Raw genomic sequence first — 23,129 nt, 5'->3', positions numbered from 1 at the left:
ACGACCCCCAACACCCCAGCAGACGGGCGACATCGTGCTGCACACGACCCCCAACACCCCAGCAGACGAGCGACATCGTGCTGCACACGACCCCCAACACCCCAGCAGACGAGCGACATCGTGCTGCACACGACCCCCAACAGACAGGCGACATCGTGCTGCACACGACCCCCAACACCCCAGCAGACGGGCGACATCGTGCTGCACACGACCCCCAACACCCCAGCAGACGGGCGACATCGTGCTGCACACGACCCCCAACACCCCAGCAGACGGGCGACATCGTGCTGCACACGACCCCCAACACCCCAGCAGACGGGCGACATCGTGCTGCACACGACCCCCAACACCCCAGCAGACGGGCGACATCGTGCTGCACACGACCCCCAACACCCCAGCAGACGGGCGACATCGTGCTGCACACGACCCCCAACACCCCAGCAGACGGGCGGCATCGTGCTGCACACGACCCCCAACACCCCAGCAGACGAGCGACATCGTGCTGCACACGACCCCCAACACCCCAGCAGACGGGCGGCATCGTGCTGCACACGACCCCCAACACCCCAGCAGACGGGCGACATCGTACTGCACACGACCCCCAACACCCCAGCAGACGGGCGACATCGTGCTGCACACGACCCCCAACACCCCAGCAGACGGGCGACATCGTGCTGCACACGACCCCCAACACCCCAGCAGACGGGCGGCATCGTGCTGCACACGACCCCCAACACCCCAGCAGACGGGCGACATCGTGCTGCACACGACCCCCAACACCCCAGCAGACGGGCGGCATCGTGCTGCACACGACCCCCAACACCCCAGCAGACGAGCGACATCGTGCTGCACACGACCCCCAACACCCCAGCAGACGGGCGGCATCGTGCTGCACACGACCCCCAACACCCCAGCAGACGGGCGACATCGTGCTGCACACGACCCCCAACACCCCAGCAGACGGGCGGCATCGTGCTGCACACGACCCCCAACACCCCAGCAGACGAGCGACATCGTGCTGCACACGACCCCCAACACCCCAGCAGACGGGCGGCATCGTGCTGCACACGACCCCCAACACCCCAGCAGACGGGCGACATCGTACTGCACACGACCCCCAACACCCCAGCAGACGAGCGACATCGTGCTGCACACGACCCCCAACACCCCAGCAGACGGGCGACATCGTGCTGCACTCGACCCCCAACACCCCAGAAGACGGGCGACATCGTACTGCACACGACCCCCAACACCCCAGCAGACGGGCGACATCGCGCTGCACACGACCCCCAACACCCCAGCAGACGGGCGACATCGCGCTGCACACGACCCCCAACACCCCAGAAGACGGGCGACATCGCGCTGCACACGACCCCCAACACCCCAGCAGACGGGCGACATCGTACTGCACACGACCCCCAACACCCCAGCAGACGAGCGACATCGTGCTGCACACGACCCCCCAACACCCCAGCAGACGGGCGACATCGTGCTGCACACGACCCCCAACACCCCAGCAGACGAGCGACATCGTGCTGCACACGACCCCCAACACCCCAGCAGACGAGCGACATCGCACTGCACACGACCCCCAACACCCCAGCAGACGGGCGACATCGTACTGCACACGACCCCCAACACCCCAGCAGACAGGCGACATCGTGCTGCACACGACCCCCAACACCCCAGCAGACGGGCGACATCGTGCTGCACACGACCCCCAACACCCCAGCAGACAGGCGACATCGTGCTGCACACGACCCCCAACACCCCAGCAGACGGGCGACATCGTGCTGCACACGACCCCCAACACCCCAGCAGACGGGCGACATCGTACTGCACACGACCCCCAACACCCCAGCAGACAGGCGACATCGTGCTGCACACGACCCCCAACACCCCAGCAGACGGGCGACATCGTGCTGCACACGACCCCCAACACCCCAGCAGACGGGCGACATCGTGCTGCACACGACCCCCAACACCCCAGCAGACGGGCGACATCGTGCTGCACACGACCCCCAACACCCCAGCAGACGGGCGACATCGTGCTGCACACGACCCCCAACACCCCAGCAGACGGGCGACAACGACCCCCAACACCCCAGCAGACGGGCGACATCGTGCTGCACACGACCCCCAACACCCCAGCAGACGGGCGACATCGTGCTGCACACGACCCCCAACACCCCAGCAGACGGGCGACATCGTGCTGCAGACGACCCCCAACACCCCAGCAGACGGGCGACATCGTGCTGCACACGACCCCCAACACCCCAGCAGACGGGCGACATCGTGCTGCACACGACCCCCAACACCCCAGCAGACGAGCGACATCGTGCTGCACACGACCCCCAACACCCCAGCAGACGGGCGACATCGTGCTGCACACGACCCCCAACACCAGAGCAGACGGGTGACATCGTGCTGCAGACGACCCCCAACATCCCAGCAGACAGGCGACATCGTGCTGCAGACGACCCCCAACACCCCAGCAGACGGGCGACATCGTGCTGCACACGACCCCCAACACCAGAGCAGACGGGTGACATCGTGCTGCACACGACCCCCAACACCCCAGCAGACGAGCGACATCGTGCTGCACACGACCCCCAACACCCCAGCAGACGGGCGACATCGTGCTGCACACGACCCCCAACACCCCAGCAGACGGGCGACATCGTGCTGCAGACGACCCCCAACACCCCAGCAGACGGGCGACATCGTGCTGCACACGACCCCCAACACCCCAGCAGACGGGCGACATCGTGCTGCACACGACCCCCAACACCCCAGCAGACGGGCGACAACGACCCCCAACACCCCAGCAGACGGGCGACATCGTGCTGCACACGACCCCCAACACCCCAGCAGACGGGCGACATCGTGCTGCAGACGACCCCCAACACCCCAGCAGACGGGCGACATCGTGCTGCACACGACCCCCAACACCCCAGCAGACGGGCGACATCGTGCTGCACACGACCCCCAACACCCCAGCAGACGGGCGGCATCGTGCTGCACACGACCCCCAACACCCCAGCAGACGAGCGACATCGTGCTGCACACGACCCCCAACACCCCAGCAGACGGGCGGCATCGTGCTGCACACGACCCCCAACACCCCAGCAGACGGGCGACATCGTACTGCACACGACCCCCAACACCCCAGCAGACGAGCGACATCGTGCTGCACACGACCCCCAACACCCCAGCAGACGGGCGACATCGTGCTGCACTCGACCCCCAACACCCCAGAAGACGGGCGACATCGTACTGCACACGACCCCCAACACCCCAGCAGACGGGCGACATCGCGCTGCACACGACCCCCAACACCCCAGCAGACGGGCGACATCGCGCTGCACACGACCCCCAACACCCCAGAAGACGGGCGACATCGTACTGCACACGACCCCCAACACCCCAGCAGACGAGCGACATCGTGCTGCACACGACCCCCCAACACCCCAGCAGACGGGCGACATCGTGCTGCACACGACCCCCAACACCCCAGCAGACGAGCGACATCGTGCTGCACACGACCCCCAACACCCCAGCAGACGGGCGACATCGTGCTGCACACGACCCCCAACACCCCAGCAGACGAGCGACATCGTGCTGCACACGACCCCCAACACCCCAGCAGACGGGCGACATCGTGCTGCACACGACCCCCAACACCCCAGCAGACAGGCGACATCGTGCTGCACACGACCCCCAACACCCCAGCAGACGGGCGACATCGTGCTGCACACGACCCCCAACACCCCAGCAGACGGGCGACATCGTACTGCACACGACCCCCAACACCCCAGCAGACAGGCGACATCGTGCTGCACACGACCCCCCAACACCCCAGCAGACGGGCGACATCGTGCTGCACACGACCCCCAACACCCCAGCAGACGGGCGACATCGTGCTGCACACGACCCCCAACACCCCAGCAGACGGGCGACATCGTGCTGCACACGACCCCCAACACCCCAGCAGACGGGCGACAACGACCCCCAACACCCCAGCAGACGGGCGACATCGTGCTGCACACGACCCCCAACACCCCAGCAGACGGGCGACATCGTGCTGCACACGACCCCCAACACCCCAGCAGACGGGCGACATCGTGCTGCAGACGACCCCCAACACCCCAGCAGACGGGCGACATCGTGCTGCACACGACCCCCAACACCCCAGCAGACGGGCGACATCGTGCTGCACACGACCCCCAACACCCCAGCAGACGAGCGACATCGTGCTGCACACGACCCCCAACACCCCAGCAGACGGGCGACATCGTGCTGCACACGACCCCCAACACCAGAGCAGACGGGTGACATCGTGCTGCAGACGACCCCCAACATCCCAGCAGACGGGCGACATCGTGCTGCAGACGACCCCCAACACCCCAGCAGACGGGCGACATCGTGCTGCACACGACCCCCAACACCAGAGCAGACGGGTGACATCGTGCTGCACACGACCCCCAACACCCCAGCAGACGAGCGACATCGTGCTGCACACGACCCCCAACACCCCAGCAGACGGGCGACATCGTGCTGCACACGACCCCCAACACCCCAGCAGACGGGCGACATCGTGCTGCAGACGACCCCCAACACCCCAGCAGACGGGCGACATCGTGCTGCACACGACCCCCAACACCCCAGCAGACGGGCGACATCGTGCTGCACACGACCCCCAACACCCCAGCAGACGGGCGACAACGACCCCCAACACCCCAGCAGACGGGCGACATCGTGCTGCACACGACCCCCAACACCCCAGCAGACGGGCGACATCGTGCTGCACACGACCCCCAACACCCCAGCAGACGGGCGACATCGTGCTGCAGACGACCCCCAACACCCCAGCAGACGGGCGACATCGTGCTGCACACGACCCCCAACACCAGAGCAGACGGGTGACATCGTGCTGCAGACGACCCCCAACATCCCAGCAGACGGGCGACATCGTGCTGCACACGACCCCCAACACCCCAGCAGACGGGCGACATCATGCTGCACACGACCCCCAACACCCCAGCAGACGGGCGACATCGTGCTGCACACGACCCCCAACACCCCAGCAGACGGGCAACATCGTGCTGCACACGACCCCCAACACCCCAGCAGACGGGCGACATCGTGCTGCACACGACCCCCAACACCCCAGCAGACGGGCGACATCGTGCTGCACACGACCCCCAACACCCCAGCAGACGGGCGACATCGTGCTGCACACGACCCCCAACACCCCAGCAGATGGGTGACATCGTACTGCACACGACCCCCAACACCCCAGCAGACGGGCGACATCGTGCTGCACACGACCCCCAACACCCCAGCAGACGGGCGACATCATGCTGCACACGACCCCCAACACCCCAGCAGACGGGCGACATCGTGCTGCACACGACCCCCAACACCCCAGCAGACAGGCGACATCGTGCTGCACACGACCCCCAACACCCCAGCAGACGGGCGACATCGTGCTGCACACGACCCCCAACACCCCAGCAGACAGGCGACATCGTACTGCACACGACCCCCAACACCCCAGCAGACAGGCGACATCGTACTGCACACGACCCCCAACACCCCAGCAGACGGGCGACATCGTGCTGCACACGACCCCCAACACCCCAGCAGACGGGCGACATCGTGCTGCACACGACCCCCAACACCCCAGCAGACGGGCGACATCGTGCTGCACACGACCCCCAACACCCCAGCAGACGGGCGACATCGTGCTGCACACGACCCCCAACACCCCAGCAGACGGGCGACATCGTGCTGCACACGACCCCCAACACCCCAGCAGATGGGTGACATCGTGCTGCACACGACCCCCAACACCCCAGCAGACGGGTGACATGGTGCTGCAGACGCTGCTATTCTGAGACCAGGCGGGATATTTTGTCCATGTTCTCGGGTGGATGTGGACGTGCGGCTCCGGCCTCAGTGCACGGAAATAAGCGCGATTCTGAGGCCTCCGCTAATCAGCGATCTGCTGTTATACAGCACAGAACCGAAAAACGAGGAAACAATGGAGCATCATTACTGCAGGATCACACAGCGAGGCGTCCTCCTCCCAGCGGGGGTCCCCAGGTCTGGAGTACAGCAAGACCACCAGGTGTGTCCCTGTAAAACAGGAGGGGGACATTGTTTCTTCTGGGGCCATTTGTAAATTTCTACCATAATTCGGGGGCCACACTAAATTATCAATTTGAAAATTACTGTTGAGCACAGACAGTCCTGAGGGATGCTGGGGGGCACAGGCAGCACTGGGGGGCACAGGCAGCACTGGGGGGCACAGGCAGCACTGGGGGGCACAGGCAGCACTGGGGGGCACAGGCAGCACTGGGGGGCACAGACAGCACTGGGGGGCACAGGCAGCACTGGGGGGCACAGGCAGCACTGGGGGCACAGGCAGCACTGGGGGGCACAGGCAGCACTGGGGGGCACAGACAGCACTGGGGGGCACAGGCAGCACTGGGGGGCACAGGCAGCACTGGGGGGCACAGACAGCACTGGGGGGCACAGGCAGCACTGGGGGGCACAGGCAGCACTGGGGGGCAGAGACAGCACTGGGGGGCACAGGCAGCACTGGGGGGCACAGGCAGCACTGGGGGGCACAGGCAGCACTGGGGGGCAGAGACAGCACTGGGGGGCACAGGCAGCACTGGGGGGCACAGGCAGCACTGGGGGCACAGACAGCACTGGGGGGCACAGGCAGCACTGGGGGGCACAGGCAGCACTGGGGGCACAGGCAGCACTGGGGGGCACAGGCAGCACTGGGGGGCACAGACAGCACTGGGGGGCACAGGCAGCACTGGGGGGCACAGGCAGCACTGGGGGGCACAGACAGCACTGGGGGGCACAGGCAGCACTGGGGGGCAGAGACAGCACTGGGGGGCACAGGCAGCACTGGGGGGCACAGGCAGCACTGGGGGGCACAGGCAGCACTGGGGGGCAGAGACAGCACTGGGGGGCACAGGCAGCACTGGGGGGCACAGGCAGCACTGGGGGCACAGACAGCACTGGGGGGCACAGGCAGCACTGGGGGGCACAGGCAGCACTGGGGGCACAGGCAGCACTGGGGGGCACAGGCAGCACTGGGGGCACAGACAGCACTGGGGGGCACAGGCAGCACTGGGGGGCACAGGCAGCACTGGGGGCACAGGCAGCACTGGGGGGCACAGGCAGCACTGGGGGGCACAGGCAGCACTGGGGGCACAGACAGCACTGGGGGGCACAGACAGCACTGGGGGGCACAGGCAGCACTGGGGGGCACAGGCAGCACTGGGGGCACAGACAGCACTGGGGGGCACAGGCAGCACTGGGGGGCACAGGCAGCACTGGGGGCACAGGCAGCACTGGGGGGCACAGGCAGCACTGGGGGCACAGACAGCACTGGGGGGCACAGGCAGCACTGGGGGGCAGAGACAGCACTGGGGGGCACAGGCAGCACTGGGGGGCACAGGCAGCACTGGGGGGCACAGGCAGCACTGGGGCGCACGGACAGCACTGGGGGGCACAGGCAGAACTGGGGGGCACAGGCAGCACTAGGGGGGCACAGACAGCACTGGGGGGCACAGACAGCACTGGGGGGCACGGACAGCACTGGGGGGCACAGGCAGCACTGGGGGGCACAGGCAGCACTGGGGGGCAGAGACAGCACTGGGGGGCACAGACAGCACTGGGGGGCACAGGCAGCACTGGGGGGCACAGGCAGCACTGGGGGGCACAGACAGCACTGGGGGGCACAGGCAGCACTGGGGGGCACAGGCAGCACTGGGGGGCACAGGCAGCACTGGGGGGCACAGACAGCACTGGGGGGCACAGGCAGCACTGGGGGGCACAGACAGCACTGGGGGGCACAGGCAGCACTGGGGGGCACAGGCAGCACTGGGGGGCAGAGACAGCACTGGGGGGCACAGGCAGCACTGGGGGGCACAGACAGCACTGGGGGGCACAGGCAGCACTAGGGGGGCACAGACAGCACTGGGGGGCACAGGCAGCACTAGGGGGGCACAGGCAGCACTGGGGGGCACAGGCAGCACTGGGGGGCACAGACAGCACTGGGGGCACAGGCAGCACTGTTGGGCACAGGCAGCACTGGGGGGCACAGACAGCACTGGGGGGCACAGGCAGCACTGGGGGCACAGGCAGCACTGGGGGGCACAGGCAGCACTGGGGGGCACAGACAGCACTGGGGGGCACAGGCAGCACTGGGGGGCACAGGCAGCACTGGGGGGCACAGACAGCACTGGGGGGCACAGGCAGCACTGGGGGGCACAGGCAGCACTGGGGGGCACAGGCAGCACTGGGGGGCAGAGACAGCACTGGGGGGCACAGGCAGCACTGGGGGGCACAGGCAGCACTGGGGGCACAGACAGCACTGGGGGGCACAGGCAGCACTGGGGGGCACAGGCAGCACTGGGGGCACAGGCAGCACTGGGGGGCACAGGCAGCACTGGGGGCACAGACAGCACTGGGGGGCACAGGCAGCACTGGGGGCACAGGCAGCACTGGGGGGCACAGGCAGCACTGGGGGGCACAGGCAGCACTGGGGGCACAGACAGCACTGGGGGGCACAGACAGCACTGGGGGGCACAGGCAGCACTGGGGGGCACAGGCAGCACTGGGGGCACAGACAGCACTGGGGGGCACAGGCAGCACTGGGGGGCACAGGCAGCACTGGGGGCACAGGCAGCACTGGGGGGCACAGGCAGCACTGGGGGCACAGACAGCACTGGGGGGCACAGGCAGCACTGGGGGGCAGAGACAGCACTGGGGGGCACAGGCAGCACTGGGGGGCACAGGCAGCACTGGGGGGCACAGGCAGCACTGGGGGGCACAGGCAGCACTGGGGCGCACGGACAGCACTGGGGGGCACAGGCAGAACTGGGGGGCACAGGCAGCACTAGGGGGGCACAGACAGCACTGGGGGGCACAGACAGCACTGGGGGGCACGGACAGCACTGGGGGGCACAGGCAGCACTGGGGGGCACAGGCAGCACTGGGGGGCAGAGACAGCACTGGGGGGCACAGACAGCACTGGGGGGCACAGGCAGCACTGGGGGGCACAGGCAGCACTGGGGGGCACAGACAGCACTGGGGGGCACAGGCAGCACTGGGGGGCACAGGCAGCACTGGGGGGCACAGGCAGCACTGGGGGCACAGACAGCACTGGGGGGCACAGGCAGCACTGGGGGGCACAGGCAGCACTGGGGGGCAGAGACAGCACTGGGGGGCACAGGCAGCACTGGGGGGCACAGACAGCACTGGGGGGCACAGGCAGCACTAGGGGGGCACAGACAGCACTGGGGGGCACAGGCAGCACTAGGGGGGCACAGGCAGCACTGGGGGGCACAGGCAGCACTGGGGGGCACAGACAGCACTGGGGGCACAGGCAGCACTGGGGGGCACAGGCAGCACTGGGGGGCACAGGCAGCACTAGGGGGGCACAGACAGCACTGGGGGGCACAGGCAGCACTGGGGGGCACAGGCAGCACTGGAGGGCACAGGCAGCACTGGGGGGCACAGACAGCACTGGGGGGCACAGGCAGCACTGGGGGGCACAGGCAGCACTGGGGGGCACAGACAGCACTGGGGGGCACAGACAGCACTGGGGGGCACAGACAGCACTGGGGGGCACAGGCAGCACTGGGGGGCAGAGACAGCACTGGGGGGCACAGACAGCACTGGGGGACCCTAGAGGGCACAGACAGCACTTGGGAGGCACAGACAACAGTGGGGGGCACATACAGCAGTGTGGGGGCACAGACAGCACTTGGGGGGCACAGACAGCACTGGGGGGGGAACAGACAGCACTGCGGTCCCTGGGAATCTGTCTGGGGACCGCAGTAACAGTCATTGCGGGCCCCATATGGCTCGGGGGCCGGAGGTTCCCCACCCCTGCTGTAAAAAGATTTTGCTATCTTTGTGGAAATAACCGACTTTCACAGGTTTCCTCATCTCCAGAGACATTCTCCTGATCATGGTTTTGCCAGTGAGAACGTCTGGTCTGCTTGAGAAGAACATCGGTGGTTTTCTGAAAGTTTCGCATCCTAGAAAGCATCTGGAAATATAACAAAGGTCTAGAAGAACAGGGACCAAATCAATTATCCAGGACAATGACGTGATCCAGATAAATATTAATGAGCTAGAAAAACAATGGACAAAAAAACAGGGCTCAGGGCTTAATGATAACGTTGGTTTTAAGAAGAACATCAATGATGTAGAGGACATCTTTGAGCTGGAGAATCACTAATCACCACCATGTTCTGGAACATTAGAGTTCTCCAAAGACATCGTTGACCTAGGAGAACATCAAAAGGCTACAAGAGTAATGGTCAAAGAAGATCATCAGCTCTGAGGAAGGTGAACAGAGGGCTAGAACATAAATGCTCTACTGAAACATCACTATTCTAGAAGAACATGAACTATATAGAATAATATCAATGATCCAGAAAAATAATGGTGAACCAGAAGAACAATGATACAAAGAAAACCCATCAGGGATGTCAAACATCATCAATACAAACATATGATAAAATCTGTGAGATGGAAAAACATCTGTGATCTACTGGATCTCAAACATTCTAGATGAACATCAGTGATCCAGAAGGACATTAATATTCAAGAGAAATAATGACGAAAAGATCATCAACAATTTGGAAGAACAACAGTGGAATAGAAGAACATTGGAGGAACATCCGTCTTCTAGAAGAACATGAAGGATCTAGAAGAATATCAGTAACTTGGATAAACACCAGAGACCCAGCAGATTGAGCGGAAGATCAATGATCTAGAAGAACATATGAAGACGAGAACAGCAATGATCCATGGACACATCAGTATTCCAGAAGAACATGGATGATCTAGAATACAGTTTGGTCTTCATACATCTATCATCAGCTAGAAGAATGGGTAAGAATACCAGAAAGTGGCTGATGAGAGCCACCACCTCGCGGCTCAGCCTGGGAACATTCTCGACAGCTTGGTTATACTTTGCCGTGGCACCGTACACCCAGTCCACCGCTACGACGTTCACCTCCCCAGTCGAAAGCAGAGATTCCACCATGCTGTCAATCCAAGATGGCTTTGTGCCTAATGCCCTAGAAGAAGAACGAGTCCATGTGAGCCCGGTGACAAATGTAGAGTATGCTCCATAGATTATTCGAGAGCCACCATCTAAAGTCTTCTAACCTGAAGCCGTGAATGAGGATCTTGGTGTCCAGAGTTGCATTGAAGGTCGAGGTCTCGATGCTTTGCGTCTCGTTGACCTGGATGAGCTTGGCACATTTTGGGTTCCTCGGGGTGAAGAGCAGGAACTGCGTCCGGAGATTGTTATCCCGGAAAAAGCCTGATGTCTGGAATTTGGCGCAATCGGAGGAAGCAACGTGTGAAATAACTGCAGAAAGAGAGACAAACAATATTACAGGGTGAACATGACCCCCGTGCAGAGGTGGGAACGGCCTGCGCAGAGCCTCACTGGAGACGGGGGTGGGGCAGGAGCACGCGTCTGCTGCTGTAGGGCCACAGACAGCATCTGGTGAGCGATTGTCTACGAGCGATTGCTTCATGCAGATGATTGTTAGGATGATGCTTCCTGCATGATCCTGGGAATGTCCTGCTGGGAGAGGGGAAGAGAGCGCTGCTCCAGCCACTGTCTGCACACAGATCTGCTCACGTGGCTGCGGCAGAGGCCACTCACTGAGCCCAGGAGGTCCCATGTACACCTATACACCCAGAATATAAGACAGAGATGTGCCGAGATAAAACATCTCCCCAAAGTACAAAAAAATACAAAAAACAATAAATCACTGTCCTCAGAAAGCAATGTACAGTGATTTGAAAAAGTATTCATACCCCGCTAATCCCAAAAATGTAAATGTCTGTCATTGGGATTTTATGTGACATTGACCTGAAGTACAAGTATTAGTGACATATGAAGGAAAGGATTCCTGGTTTTCTACATATTTTATATATAAATCTGAGAATTGTGAGGTGCATTAGTATTCAGCCCCCTGTAGTCTGATCCCCTAAATAAAATCCTGAGTGACAATCGCCCCCAGAAGTCACATAATCCGTACATTGCCTCCTCCTGGAGGATTTCTTCTCAGTATAACTACAGCTGTTCTGTGAAGGCCTCAAAGGTTTGTGTGAGAAGATCAGGGATCAACCAACAGCATGAAAACCAAGGAACCCACCAGACAGGTCAGGGATAAACCAGCAGCATGAAAACCAAGGAACCCACCGGACAAGTCAGGGATAAACCAGCAGCATGAAAACCAAGGAACCCACCGGACAAGTCAGGGATAAACCAGCAGTATGAAAACCAAGGAACCCACCAGACAGGTCAGGGATTGACCAACAGCATGAAAACCAAGTGACCCACCAGACATGTCAGGGATTAACCAGCAGCATTAAAACCAAGGAACCGACCAGACAGGTCAGGGATTAACCAACAGCATGAAAACCAAGTGACCCACCGGACAGGTCAGGGATCAACCAGCATCATGAAAACCAAGGAACCCACCGGATAGGTCAGGGATTAACCAACAGCATGAAAACCAAATGACACACCGGACAGGTCAGGGATCAACCAGCAGCATGAAAACCAAATGACACACCGGACAGGTCAGGGATCAACCAGCAGCATGAAAACCAAGGAACCCACCGGATAGGTCAGGGATCAACCAGCAGCATGAAAACCAAATGACACACCGGACAGGTCAGGGATCAACCAGCAGCATGAAAACCAAGGAACCCACCAGACAGGTCAGGGATCAACCAACAGCATGAAAACCAAGTGACCCACCGGACAGGTCAGGGATCAACCAGCATCATGAAAACCAAGGAACCCACCGGATAGGTCAGGGATTAACCAACAGCATGAAAACCAAGGAACCCACCAGACAGGTCTGGCATCAACCAGCAGCATGAAAACCAAGGAGCCCACCAGACAGGTCAGGGATAAAGAGGGAGAAAGGTGGGTTAAGTTATAGAAAAAATACTGAAAAAAAGAAAAAAACATCAGCTCACCCAGTCGAAGAGATGTTTGTAGATATCAGTGGTGCACGGACAACTCCTTAGGGCCGGCTCCCAGATAACAGCAGGGAAAGTAGAAAAACAAAGGTTCACTTTCCACACAGCAGATTCTCCTCGTATTATAAAATCATATATTGTATTAAGGAAATCTTACAAATAGCATCATAATACTTGGAAACACGTATTGTAAGGTCTTATGCATTTCAAGTGCACGCGCTCTTTATCAGCTAAGAGAGATTACATTCCATCATCCCCAAGATCTAACAACCAATCTAAAGTGTGACATACCACAGATGAAATAATATCAGGCGGAAAGTAAGCGCCAGCACTGCAAATAGACGTCTCAGCTGTGACGACGCGCGTTTCGTGTATTTTCATATAGAATGCTTCTTCAGATTGGGGAGAAAAGTGCGTTGCCTCTTGCCTTCTGAGAGGACCTTAAATTGCATTGGTGACTGGTCACATGACTGGAGCAGTAGCCAATGGATGGAGGCTATGTGGCGTGTGTGCAGATAGCACAAGCGCCCCACATAACTCACAGTCCTCTGATCTGAAAATCATTGAAAAATCAGGAGTGCATGCAAGACGAGCCCGGAATCTCACAGAACTGGAAGACGTGCCTGGAATCTCACAGAACTGGAAGACGAGCCAGGAATCTCACAGAACTGGAAGATGAGCCAGGAATCTCACAGAACTGGAAGACGAGCCAGGAATCTCACAGAACTGGAAGACGAGCCAGGAATCTCACAGAACTGGAAGATGAGCCAGGAATCTCACAGAACTGGAAGACGAGCCAGGAATCTCACAGAACTGGAAGACGAGCCCGGAATCTCACAGAACTGGAAGACGTGCCCGGAATCTCACAGAACTGGAAGACGAGCCAGGAATCTCACAGAACTGGAAGACAAGCCAGGAATCTCACAGAACTGGAAGACGTGCCCGGAATCTCACAGAACTGGAAGACGAGCCCGGAATCTCACAGAACTGGAAGACGAGCCCGGAATCTCACAGAACTGGAAGACGAGCCAGGAATCTCACAAAGCTGGAAGACGAGCCAGGAATCTCACAGAACTGGAAGACGAGCCCTGAATCTCACAGAACTGGAAGACGTCTCCAAGGAAGAAGGGGGAGAATTTGTTCACAGCACACGCAGAGATCACAGCTCAGGAGGAATATCTGTCCACAGGACGAGTATACATTGTAGACTCCACAAATCTGATCATAATGGAAAAGCGGCAAGAAGAAAAACATATAGGAGCCATAGTGAGCAGTGGACGAAGGGGCTCTGGTCAGAAAACTAACCCTGCACATCACCCTGAGTACACCCTCCTCACCGTCAGACATGGTGGAGACAGCATCCTGTGTGGGGAGGCTTTTCTTCAGCAGGGGCAGGGAAGCTGGTCAGAGGTGATGGAAGATGGATGGAGCTTGTAAGTGATTGCCTGCTCACGTGATGGGGGACACTCACCTTTTCCTATCACCATCTTTGCCTCCATCTTTTCTCTCGGATGTCATCTTGGAGGGTGTGGACCCTGCAGAGTCTCTTCTATAGCCCAAAGGATAAGGGGGGTCTTCTAAGACCTTGGCTCCGTTCTCTAAAGGACCGGCTTCCACTGCCATTTGAGGCAACACATACATCAGGTGGACAACACTGCTTCTCTGGGCCCCGGCCTGAAAGTGGTCGCCACCTCCTGCCAACTTGATGAAGTTGTTCTGCAATCTTCTGTCTTTCCAGATTGCATTGTCTCGGTTCTTCCAGGTGTCTCAGGCGATATTCCAGGAGAACTCGTATATTATCAGCACAGTCCTTTGTTCCTACAATGATAAATGGCACCATACGGACATCACAGGGTAGCCCTTCTTCATTATACACACCCACTCTCCCCCTTGTGGCACCAGATGTATCAACCATCTCCTGCACGGCTTTTCCATTTCTTCCATCAACTTCATGACAAGTTTTCTGGGTACTTGAATGAAGTGTTCCAAGAACTCCTACAAATTCCGAGCCGTTTCCACCGCTTCTGCAGAATCTCCGTAATTCGAAACGTTCCACTGTCTTCTTCCAGTTCAACATCTGTAACTCCGGAACCTTCCATGCTCGCTGAATGTTACTTCTCAGCGCTCTTATTGCAAGCTCTATTAACTATTTCTTCACCACTTCTTGAAACGCTGCGGTGAGCTGCTTCATATGCTGCAAACGTCTGGAGTCGTCTTCCTTCTGCACAGTGAGCAACCATTTTACACAAAGACACTGCAGGTGCATGTCCCTCAGGATAGCCACCCTCTTCTCTGTGGCATCACCTACAGATCTCACCACCAATCCATTAGCTCTTGGGGCGAAGTACACTTTACAGGCTCCTATGCCCTTCTTGAATTTTTCATGCACCATCTTACTGGCAGAGGCTTCTCTCAAGTCTTCAGACACATCCACCATGCACTTCAAGACTGGACGGGTTCCTTTACCGTCAAGGCTGTCAGACCGATCTTTGGGTCTTTTGCATCCATTTCCCTTACCAAAGGCTCCACCTCTTGAGTTACACACTCAGGTTCAGGCCCAGCTTCAGAGCCTTTGGGTTTCTAAAGGGTGCTTTACACGTTGCGACATCGCTACCGATATATCGTCGAGGTCACATCGTTAGTGATGCACATCCGGCGCCGGTAGCGACATCGCAGTGTGTGACACCGAAGAGCGACGATCAACGATCGCAAAAACGTGAAAGATTGTAGCTCGTTGACACGTCTTTCTTTAATATCGGTGGTGATGCATGCCTGTGGTTGATCGTCGTTCCTGCGGCAGCGCACATCGCTATGTGTGACACCGCAGGAGCAAGGAACATCTCCTTACCTACGTCCACCGGCAATGCGGAAGGAAGGAGGAGGGCGGGATGTTACGTCCCGCTCATCTCCGCCCCTCTGCTTCTATTGGCCGGATGCTTAGTGGCGCCTTAGTGACGTCGTAGTGATGCCGAACGCACCTCCCCCTTGAAGGAGGGATTGTTCGGCGGTCACAGCGACGTCGCTGCAATGTAAGTACGTGTGACGCTGCCGTAGCAATAATGTTCACTACGGCAGCAAGCACCAAATGTCGCACGAACGACGGGGGCGGGTACTATCGCTAGTGATGTCGTAGCGTGTAAAGCACCCTTTACTCTTAGCTGAGTCAGTCTTCACGTCTTCCATCTTGGTGTTACCAGCCAGGTCAGGCAAGCTCTCAGCTCTAGAGGAGACCTCTGGTCCAGACTGCACCTCCGCAGAGGTCCTTGTCACTTCTGCAGCTTCAGCTGTCTCTTGGGTCTCTACAGTGTCACCCTCAGCCTTGTCTTCTTTTCCTGCCAGGGTGTCACACCCTTCAGCACGTTCATCAGTCTGCTCAACATGACGGATTATCCCTCCACCAACACTCTCCAGGAGTTCATCTCCCATAGCACTCTCACTCGACAGACCATCAGCTTCATGCTTGGACATCATAGGGGACACCACTACTACTTCCAGAGTGGGCTCCTTTTCTGGGATTTCACCTTGCTGATCTCTGGAGCCGAAGTCCACACCGCAGGCCACTACCCCTTTGGACTTAGGATGCTCCGCCCTATTTTTGGTGACCACCACTTTCTGGGACTCCATCCTTGTTTGGGCAACCACCCCTTTTTGGGACTCCACCCCATTTTGGGCAACCCAGTCTAGAGGGGGTACAGTGCATTGTCTCCCCAGGGGATTCTCATGTCCCAATTCACACAGTGCCTTAGTGCGCCAGGTGTCCTCCTGGGCACCCCGTGTCTGCACTTGGTCCAATACTGCACGGTCACACAGCTCCCGCTGCAATGCGACCTGCATCAGGTACCTCAACATCTCCCTCCTTACAGCCGCAACTGCTGCTTCACTCATCTTCGTGGACCCGCCGATCCACCGCAACACCTCCTTTTATGCTTGTAGACAGAAGTAGAGGAAAAAAAAAACCGTGTACCCGGTTGATCCACAGTAACAGCCCCTCTGCAGTGTACAGCAAACTTCATGGACCCAGCTGATCCACCGCAATCCACAGCTGTGAGCCTCCTATGTGTGCTCCTGCACCGCTGCCCGCTATCTAGCACCAATTGTAAGCGATTGCCTGCTCACGTGATGGGGGCACTCGGCTGCGTTTCCAAGGTAACACAGGAACACAGTCTTAAAAATCCAAACGGTTTATTAAAAAAACACCATAAACCGCTTCTCCAAACAATATCATAAATACAGACGGATTTCAAGCCCGTTAAATTCACGGTACTCCCACTCAATTCAGATACCCTCGATCTGAGTGAGCTCTCTCAGCGTCCACTCACTCACGTGTGAAGCCACCCTCTGCTCCTTCAGACGGGCTCCTTCCAGAGGATTCAGACCTCTCTGAGGTAAACGGCCTCTTCCCTCAGAGGCTGCTCCTCATACACTCACTCCATGTGCCAAACAAGCCACCCATAGGCAGGGGCATGTGGATGGCCAGTCCCACCCATAGGCAGGGGCATGTGGATGGCCAGTCCCACCCATAGGCAGGGGCATGTGGATGGCCAGTCCCACCCATAGGCAGGGGCATGTGGATGGCCAGTCCCACCCATAGGCAGGGGCATGTAGATGGCCAGTCCCACCCATAGGCAGGGGCATGTGGATGGCCAGTCCCACCCATAGGCAGGGGCATGTGGATGGCCAGTCCCACCCATAGGCAGGGGCATGTGGATGGCCAGTCCCACCCATAGGCAGGGGCATGTGGATGGCCAGTCCCACCCATAGGCAGGGGCATGTGGATGGCCAGTCCCACCCATAGGCAGGGGCATGTGGATGGCCAGTCCCACCCATAGGCAGGGGCATGTGGATGGCCAGTCCCACCCATAGGCAGGGGCATGTGGATGGCCAGTCCCACCCATAGGCAGGGGCATGTGGATGGCCAGTCCCACCCATAGGCAGGGGTATGTGGATGGCCAGTCCCACCCATAGGCAGGGGCATGTGGATGGCCAGTCCCACCCATAGGCAGGGGCATGTGGATGGCCAGTCCCACCCATAGGCAGGGGCATGTGGATGGCCAGTCCCACCCATAGGCAGGGGCATGTAGATGGCCAGTCCCACCCATAGGCAGGGGCATGTGGATGGCCAGTCCCACCCATAGGCAGGGGCATGTGGATGGCCAGTCCCACCCATAGGCAGGGGCATGTGGATGGCCAGTCCCACCCATAGGCAGGGGCATGTGGATGGCCAGTCCCACCCATAGGCAGGGGCATGTAGATGGCCAGTCCCACCCATAGGCAGGGGCATGTGGATGGCCAGTCCCACCCATAGGCAGGGGTATGTGGATGGCCAGTCCCACCCATAGGCAGGGGCATGTGGATGGCCAGTCCCACCCATAGGCAGGGGCATGTGGATGGCCAGTCCCACCCATAGGCAGGGGTATGTGGATGGCCAGTCCCACCCATAGGCAGGGGCATGTGGATGGCCAGTCCCACCCATAGGCAGGGGCATGTGGATGGCCAGTCCCACCCATAGGCAGGGGCATGTGGATGGCCAGCCCCACCCATAGGCAGGGGCATGTGGATGGCCAGTCCCACCCATAGGCAGGGGCATGTGGATGGCCAGTCCCACCCATAGGCAGGGGCATGTGGATGGCCAGTCCCACCCATAGGCAGGGGCATGTGGATGGCCAGTCCCACCCATAGGCAGGGGCCAGTCCCACCCATAGGCAGGGGTATGTGGATGGCCAGTCCCACCCATAGGCAGGGGCATGTGGATGGCCAGTCCCACCCATAGGCAGGGGCATGTGGATGGCCAGTCCCACCCATAGGCAGGGGCATGTGGATGGCAAGTCCCACCCATAGGCAGGGGCATGTGGATGGCCAGTCCCACCCATAGGCAGGGGCATGTGGATGGCCAGACCCACCCATAGGCAGGGGCATGTGGATGGCCAGTCCCACCCATAGGCAGGGGCCAGTCCCACCCATAGGCAGGGGTATGTGGATGGCCAGTCCCACCCATAGGCAGGGGCATGTGGATGGCCAGTCCCACCCATAGGCAGGGGCATGTGGATGGCCAGTCCCACCCATAGGCAGGGGCATGTGGATGGCCAGTCCCACCCATAGGCAGGGGCATGTGGATGGCCAGTCCCACCCATAGGCAGGGGCATGTGGATGGCCAGTCCCACCCATAGGCAGGGGCATGTGGATGGCCAGTCCCACCCATAGGCAGGGGCATGTGGATGGCCAGTCCCACCCATAAGCAGGGGTATGTGGATGGCCAGTCCCACCCATAGGCAGGGGCATGTGGATGGCCAGTCCCACCCATAGGCAGGGGCATGTGGATGGCCAGTCCCACCCATAGGCAGGGGCATGTGGATGGCCAGTCCCACCCATAGGCAGGGGCATGTGGATGGCCAGTCCCACCCATAGGCAGGGGCATGTGGATGGCCAGTCCCACCCATAGGCAGGGGCATGTGGATGGCCAGTCCCACCCATATGCAGGGGCATGTGGATGGCCAGTCCCACCCATATGCAGGGGCATGTGGATGGCCAGTCCCACCCATAGGCAGGGGCATGTGGATGGCCAGTCCCACCCATAGGCAGGGGCATGTGGATGGCCAGTCACACCCATAGGCAGGGGTATGTGGATGGCCAGTCCCACCCATAGGCAGGGGCATGTGGATGGCCAGTCCCACCCATAGGCAGGGGCATGTGGATGGCCAGTCCCACCCATAGGCAGAGGCATGTGGATGGCCAGTCCCACCCATAGGCAGGGGCATGTGGATGGCCAGTCCCACCCATAGGCAGGGGCATGTGGATGGCCAGTCCCACCCATAGGCAGGGGCATGTGGATGGCCAGTCCCACCCATATGCAGGGGCATGTGGATGGCCAGTCCCACCCATAGGCAGGGGCATGTGGATGGTCAGTCCCACCCATAGGCAGGGGCATGTGGATGGCCAGTCCCACCCATAGGCAGGGGCATGTGGATGGCCAGTCCCACCCATATGCAGGGGCATGTGGATGGCCAGTCCCACCCATAGGCAGGGGCATGTGGATGGCCAGTCCCACCCATAGGCAGGGGCATGTGGATGGCCAGTCCCACCCATAGGCAGGGGCATGTGGATGGCCAGTCCCACCCATAGGCAGGGGCATGTGGATGGCCAGTCCCACCCATAGGCAGGGGTATGTGGATGGCCAGTCCCACCCATAGGCAGGGGCATGTGGATGGCCAGTCCCACCCATAGGCAGGGGCATGTGGATGGCCAGTCCCACCCATAGGCAGGGGCATGTGGATGGCCAGTCCCACCCATAGGCAGGGGCATGTGGATGGCCAGTCCCACCCATAGGCAGGGGCATGTGGATGGCCAGTCCCACCCATAGGCAGGGGCATGTGGATGGCCAGTCCCACCCATAGGCAGGGGTATGTGGATGGCCAGTCCCACCCAGGCCTCTGTCACACGTTCGTGCCTCTGGTACGTGTTTGGCAGTTTTCTCACGTACTGAAGACACGTACACACATGGACCTATGTATTCCTAATGGTTTGGACACACGTAAGTATTTTGGAACGGAACGTGTGTCCGTGTGTTTCTCACGCTGACATGTCCGTTTTTCTCCGGCATCATGGGTGTCACACGGCCCACACCCGTACCACACGGATGTAGTGTGGATGCGGTCCCATGTGACACGCGCCGGAGAAAACTCACGTGTCAGAGAAAAAAATAACAAATCTTTCCTCCCCTTCTCCTGCCCTGCAGTCTCTGCCGCTGCTGCCACTTGCTGCCGACCGCCGCTCATTATGCTCATTTAATATTCACTCCACTGCAGCCGGAAGCAGCAGCGGGGAGTCGTTAGGACCGAAGACTGAAGATCAGCACCACGGACAGCGACGCCAGGGACAGGTGAGCAGGAAGTTCTCGTTCTCCGTGTGTCATCACGGATAACACACGGAGAACACACGTAGTGCCATAAACACGGCTCACGGTGGGGAAAACGCACCTCTGACACGTCCATGAAACACGTGCGTGATTTTCACGGGCGCGTGACAGAGGCCTGAGGCCGCTTTCACACATCAGTTTTTTGCCATGAGGCACAATCAGGCAAAAACATGAAAAAACGGATCCAGCATCAGTTGCCGCCGGGTCCGTTTTTCCCCCATAGACTTTCATTAGCGCCGGATTGTGCGTTTCATCCATTTTTTGCCGGATTTGGCAAAATTTACTTGTCCGGCGGCCGGATGAAACATTGAAGTGAACGTTTTTATGTTCGGCAAAAAAAACCGGATCGTGCTGGATCCATTACCGCACAGCGCGTTTTATAATGGAAGCCTACGGACGCTGGATCCGGCATAATGCGGATCCGTTTTTTTGAACTGAGCATGCTCAGTATCACAGCGGATCTGTCAAAAAACTGAAGGAACTGATGGAAAAAACTGATGCTGGATCCATCACATCAGTTTTTTTCGCTGGATCGTGCCTGATGCCAAAAAATTGATGTGTTAGGCTGCTTTCATACATCCAGTTTTAGCAGTGCGGCTCAATCCGGCTCAAAAACCTATGCAACGGATGCGGCGAAAAATACGGATGCGTTGCATAAGTTTTTCTCATGCGGCCCGTCCGTTTTTTGACGGATGCGGCTTGATACTGAGCATGCGCAGTGCAAAAAAACGCATCCGGCGGCCTATAGGCTTGCATTTTAAATCGCGCCAGATCTGGCGCGATGCGTTTTTTTTTGCCGCACAAAAAAATGTGCCAGGCAGCATTCCATCCGGCTGCCACATGGGCTAAATATGCCGCATCTGGAAAAAATGGATGCAACGCAAGGCCATGCGTCACAATACGGCGCTAATGCAAGTTTATGTGAGAAAAAACGCAACCGGCGGCAAAAAAACCCGGTTGCGTTTTTTCTGCAGAGCGCTGTATTGTGCCGCACTGCAAAAACCGGATGTGTGAAAGCAGCCTGCGGCTGCTTAACACACATCCGGCTTGAGCTCTGTGGCTCAATCCGGCTGTGCAAGCTATGCAACGGATGCGGTGAACACACCGCATCCTTTGCATAAGTCTTTCCTTTGCGGCCAGTCCGGGTTTTGCCGCTTGCGGCATGCTATTGAGCATGCGCAGTGTCAAAAACCGCATGCGGCGGCCGGATGCGGTTATTGCCGCATCGCGCCGCATCCGGCCGCCATAGGCATGCATTGAAAAATGCGCCGCATCGGCCGAATGCGGCGCGATGCGGGTTTTTTTGCCGCACGAAAAAACGTGCCAGGCAACGTTCCATCCAGCCGCCGCATCGGCTAAATCTGCCGCATGCGGCAAAAACCAGATGAAACGCAAGGCCTTGCGGCACAATGCGGCACTAATTAAAGTCTATGCAGAAAAAACGCAACCGGCAGCAAAAAAAAACAATTGCGATTTTCCTGCGAAGTGCCGGATTGTGCCGCATTGCAGAAACCGGAGGTGTGAAAGCAGCCTTAGCCATCTGTAATCCTGGCCCATTCAATACTATAGGAAGATGTGGTACTACATGTACCAGAAAGAACTCCCAGGATCACACCACTTCCATGGTACATACCTGTCATCCACAATATAACCAGTTGGCTTGTGACAAGCTAAATACAGGACAATCCTGGAGGAAAACCTGTTAGAGGCTGCAGAAGACGTGAGACCGGGCGTAGCTTCACCTCACAGCAGCACAACCACCCTCATCATCCTGCAGAGCCACAATGGAGGGTCAGATCAGAGCATATTCCTGTGTGTGACCGGCCGAGTCACAGTCCAGACCCAAATCCACCGAGAATATGTGACAAGACGAGAAGATCACTGATCACAGACGTCTCTGTTGTGAATGTCAGTTATGCTTTGGCTGCTGTGAGGCTCCCTCTTGTGGCCAGGAATGGTTTGGACATAGACCAGGTGTGCTGTGCAATTGCTAACTCTCTGCTTATTTAATCCCTGGTCTGATAGCAGGCTATGCCGGATGTCAGTTGTTCTTTGTATCTCCAGCCTGCTTCATCCTGCTCCACACCACATCTACCCCAGATAAGTGCTTGCTCTTTATTTGTTGTTTGGTTCTTTTACTCTTATCTGAGTTTGTCATTTT

The 23,129-nt window shown here is 58.9% G+C and overlaps 1 protein-coding gene across 1 annotated transcript in view; it reads right to left on the bottom strand.

Moving 5' to 3' along the window:
* Nucleotides 1-23,129, bottom strand: part of PLA1A (phospholipase A1 member A) — a 62,816-nt gene that overhangs the window by 36,892 nt on the left and 2,795 nt on the right. The window contains exons 2-3 of the mRNA XM_075334842.1: nucleotides 11,215-11,419; nucleotides 10,946-11,123 (exon numbers count right to left, since the gene is read on the bottom strand). Of these exons, the coding sequence (XP_075190957.1) occupies nucleotides 10,946-11,123; nucleotides 11,215-11,419 (383 nt within the window). The remainder of the gene's footprint in view (nucleotides 1-10,945; nucleotides 11,124-11,214; nucleotides 11,420-23,129) is intronic.

Source organism: Anomaloglossus baeobatrachus, chromosome 2 (assembly GCF_048569485.1).
Source record: "Anomaloglossus baeobatrachus isolate aAnoBae1 chromosome 2, aAnoBae1.hap1, whole genome shotgun sequence".
In the NCBI taxonomy this organism is placed as follows: Eukaryota; Metazoa; Chordata; class Amphibia; order Anura; family Aromobatidae; genus Anomaloglossus; species Anomaloglossus baeobatrachus.
The sequence above is the reverse complement of the archived record's forward strand: the minus strand, read 5'-3'. Positions and strand labels throughout refer to the sequence as shown.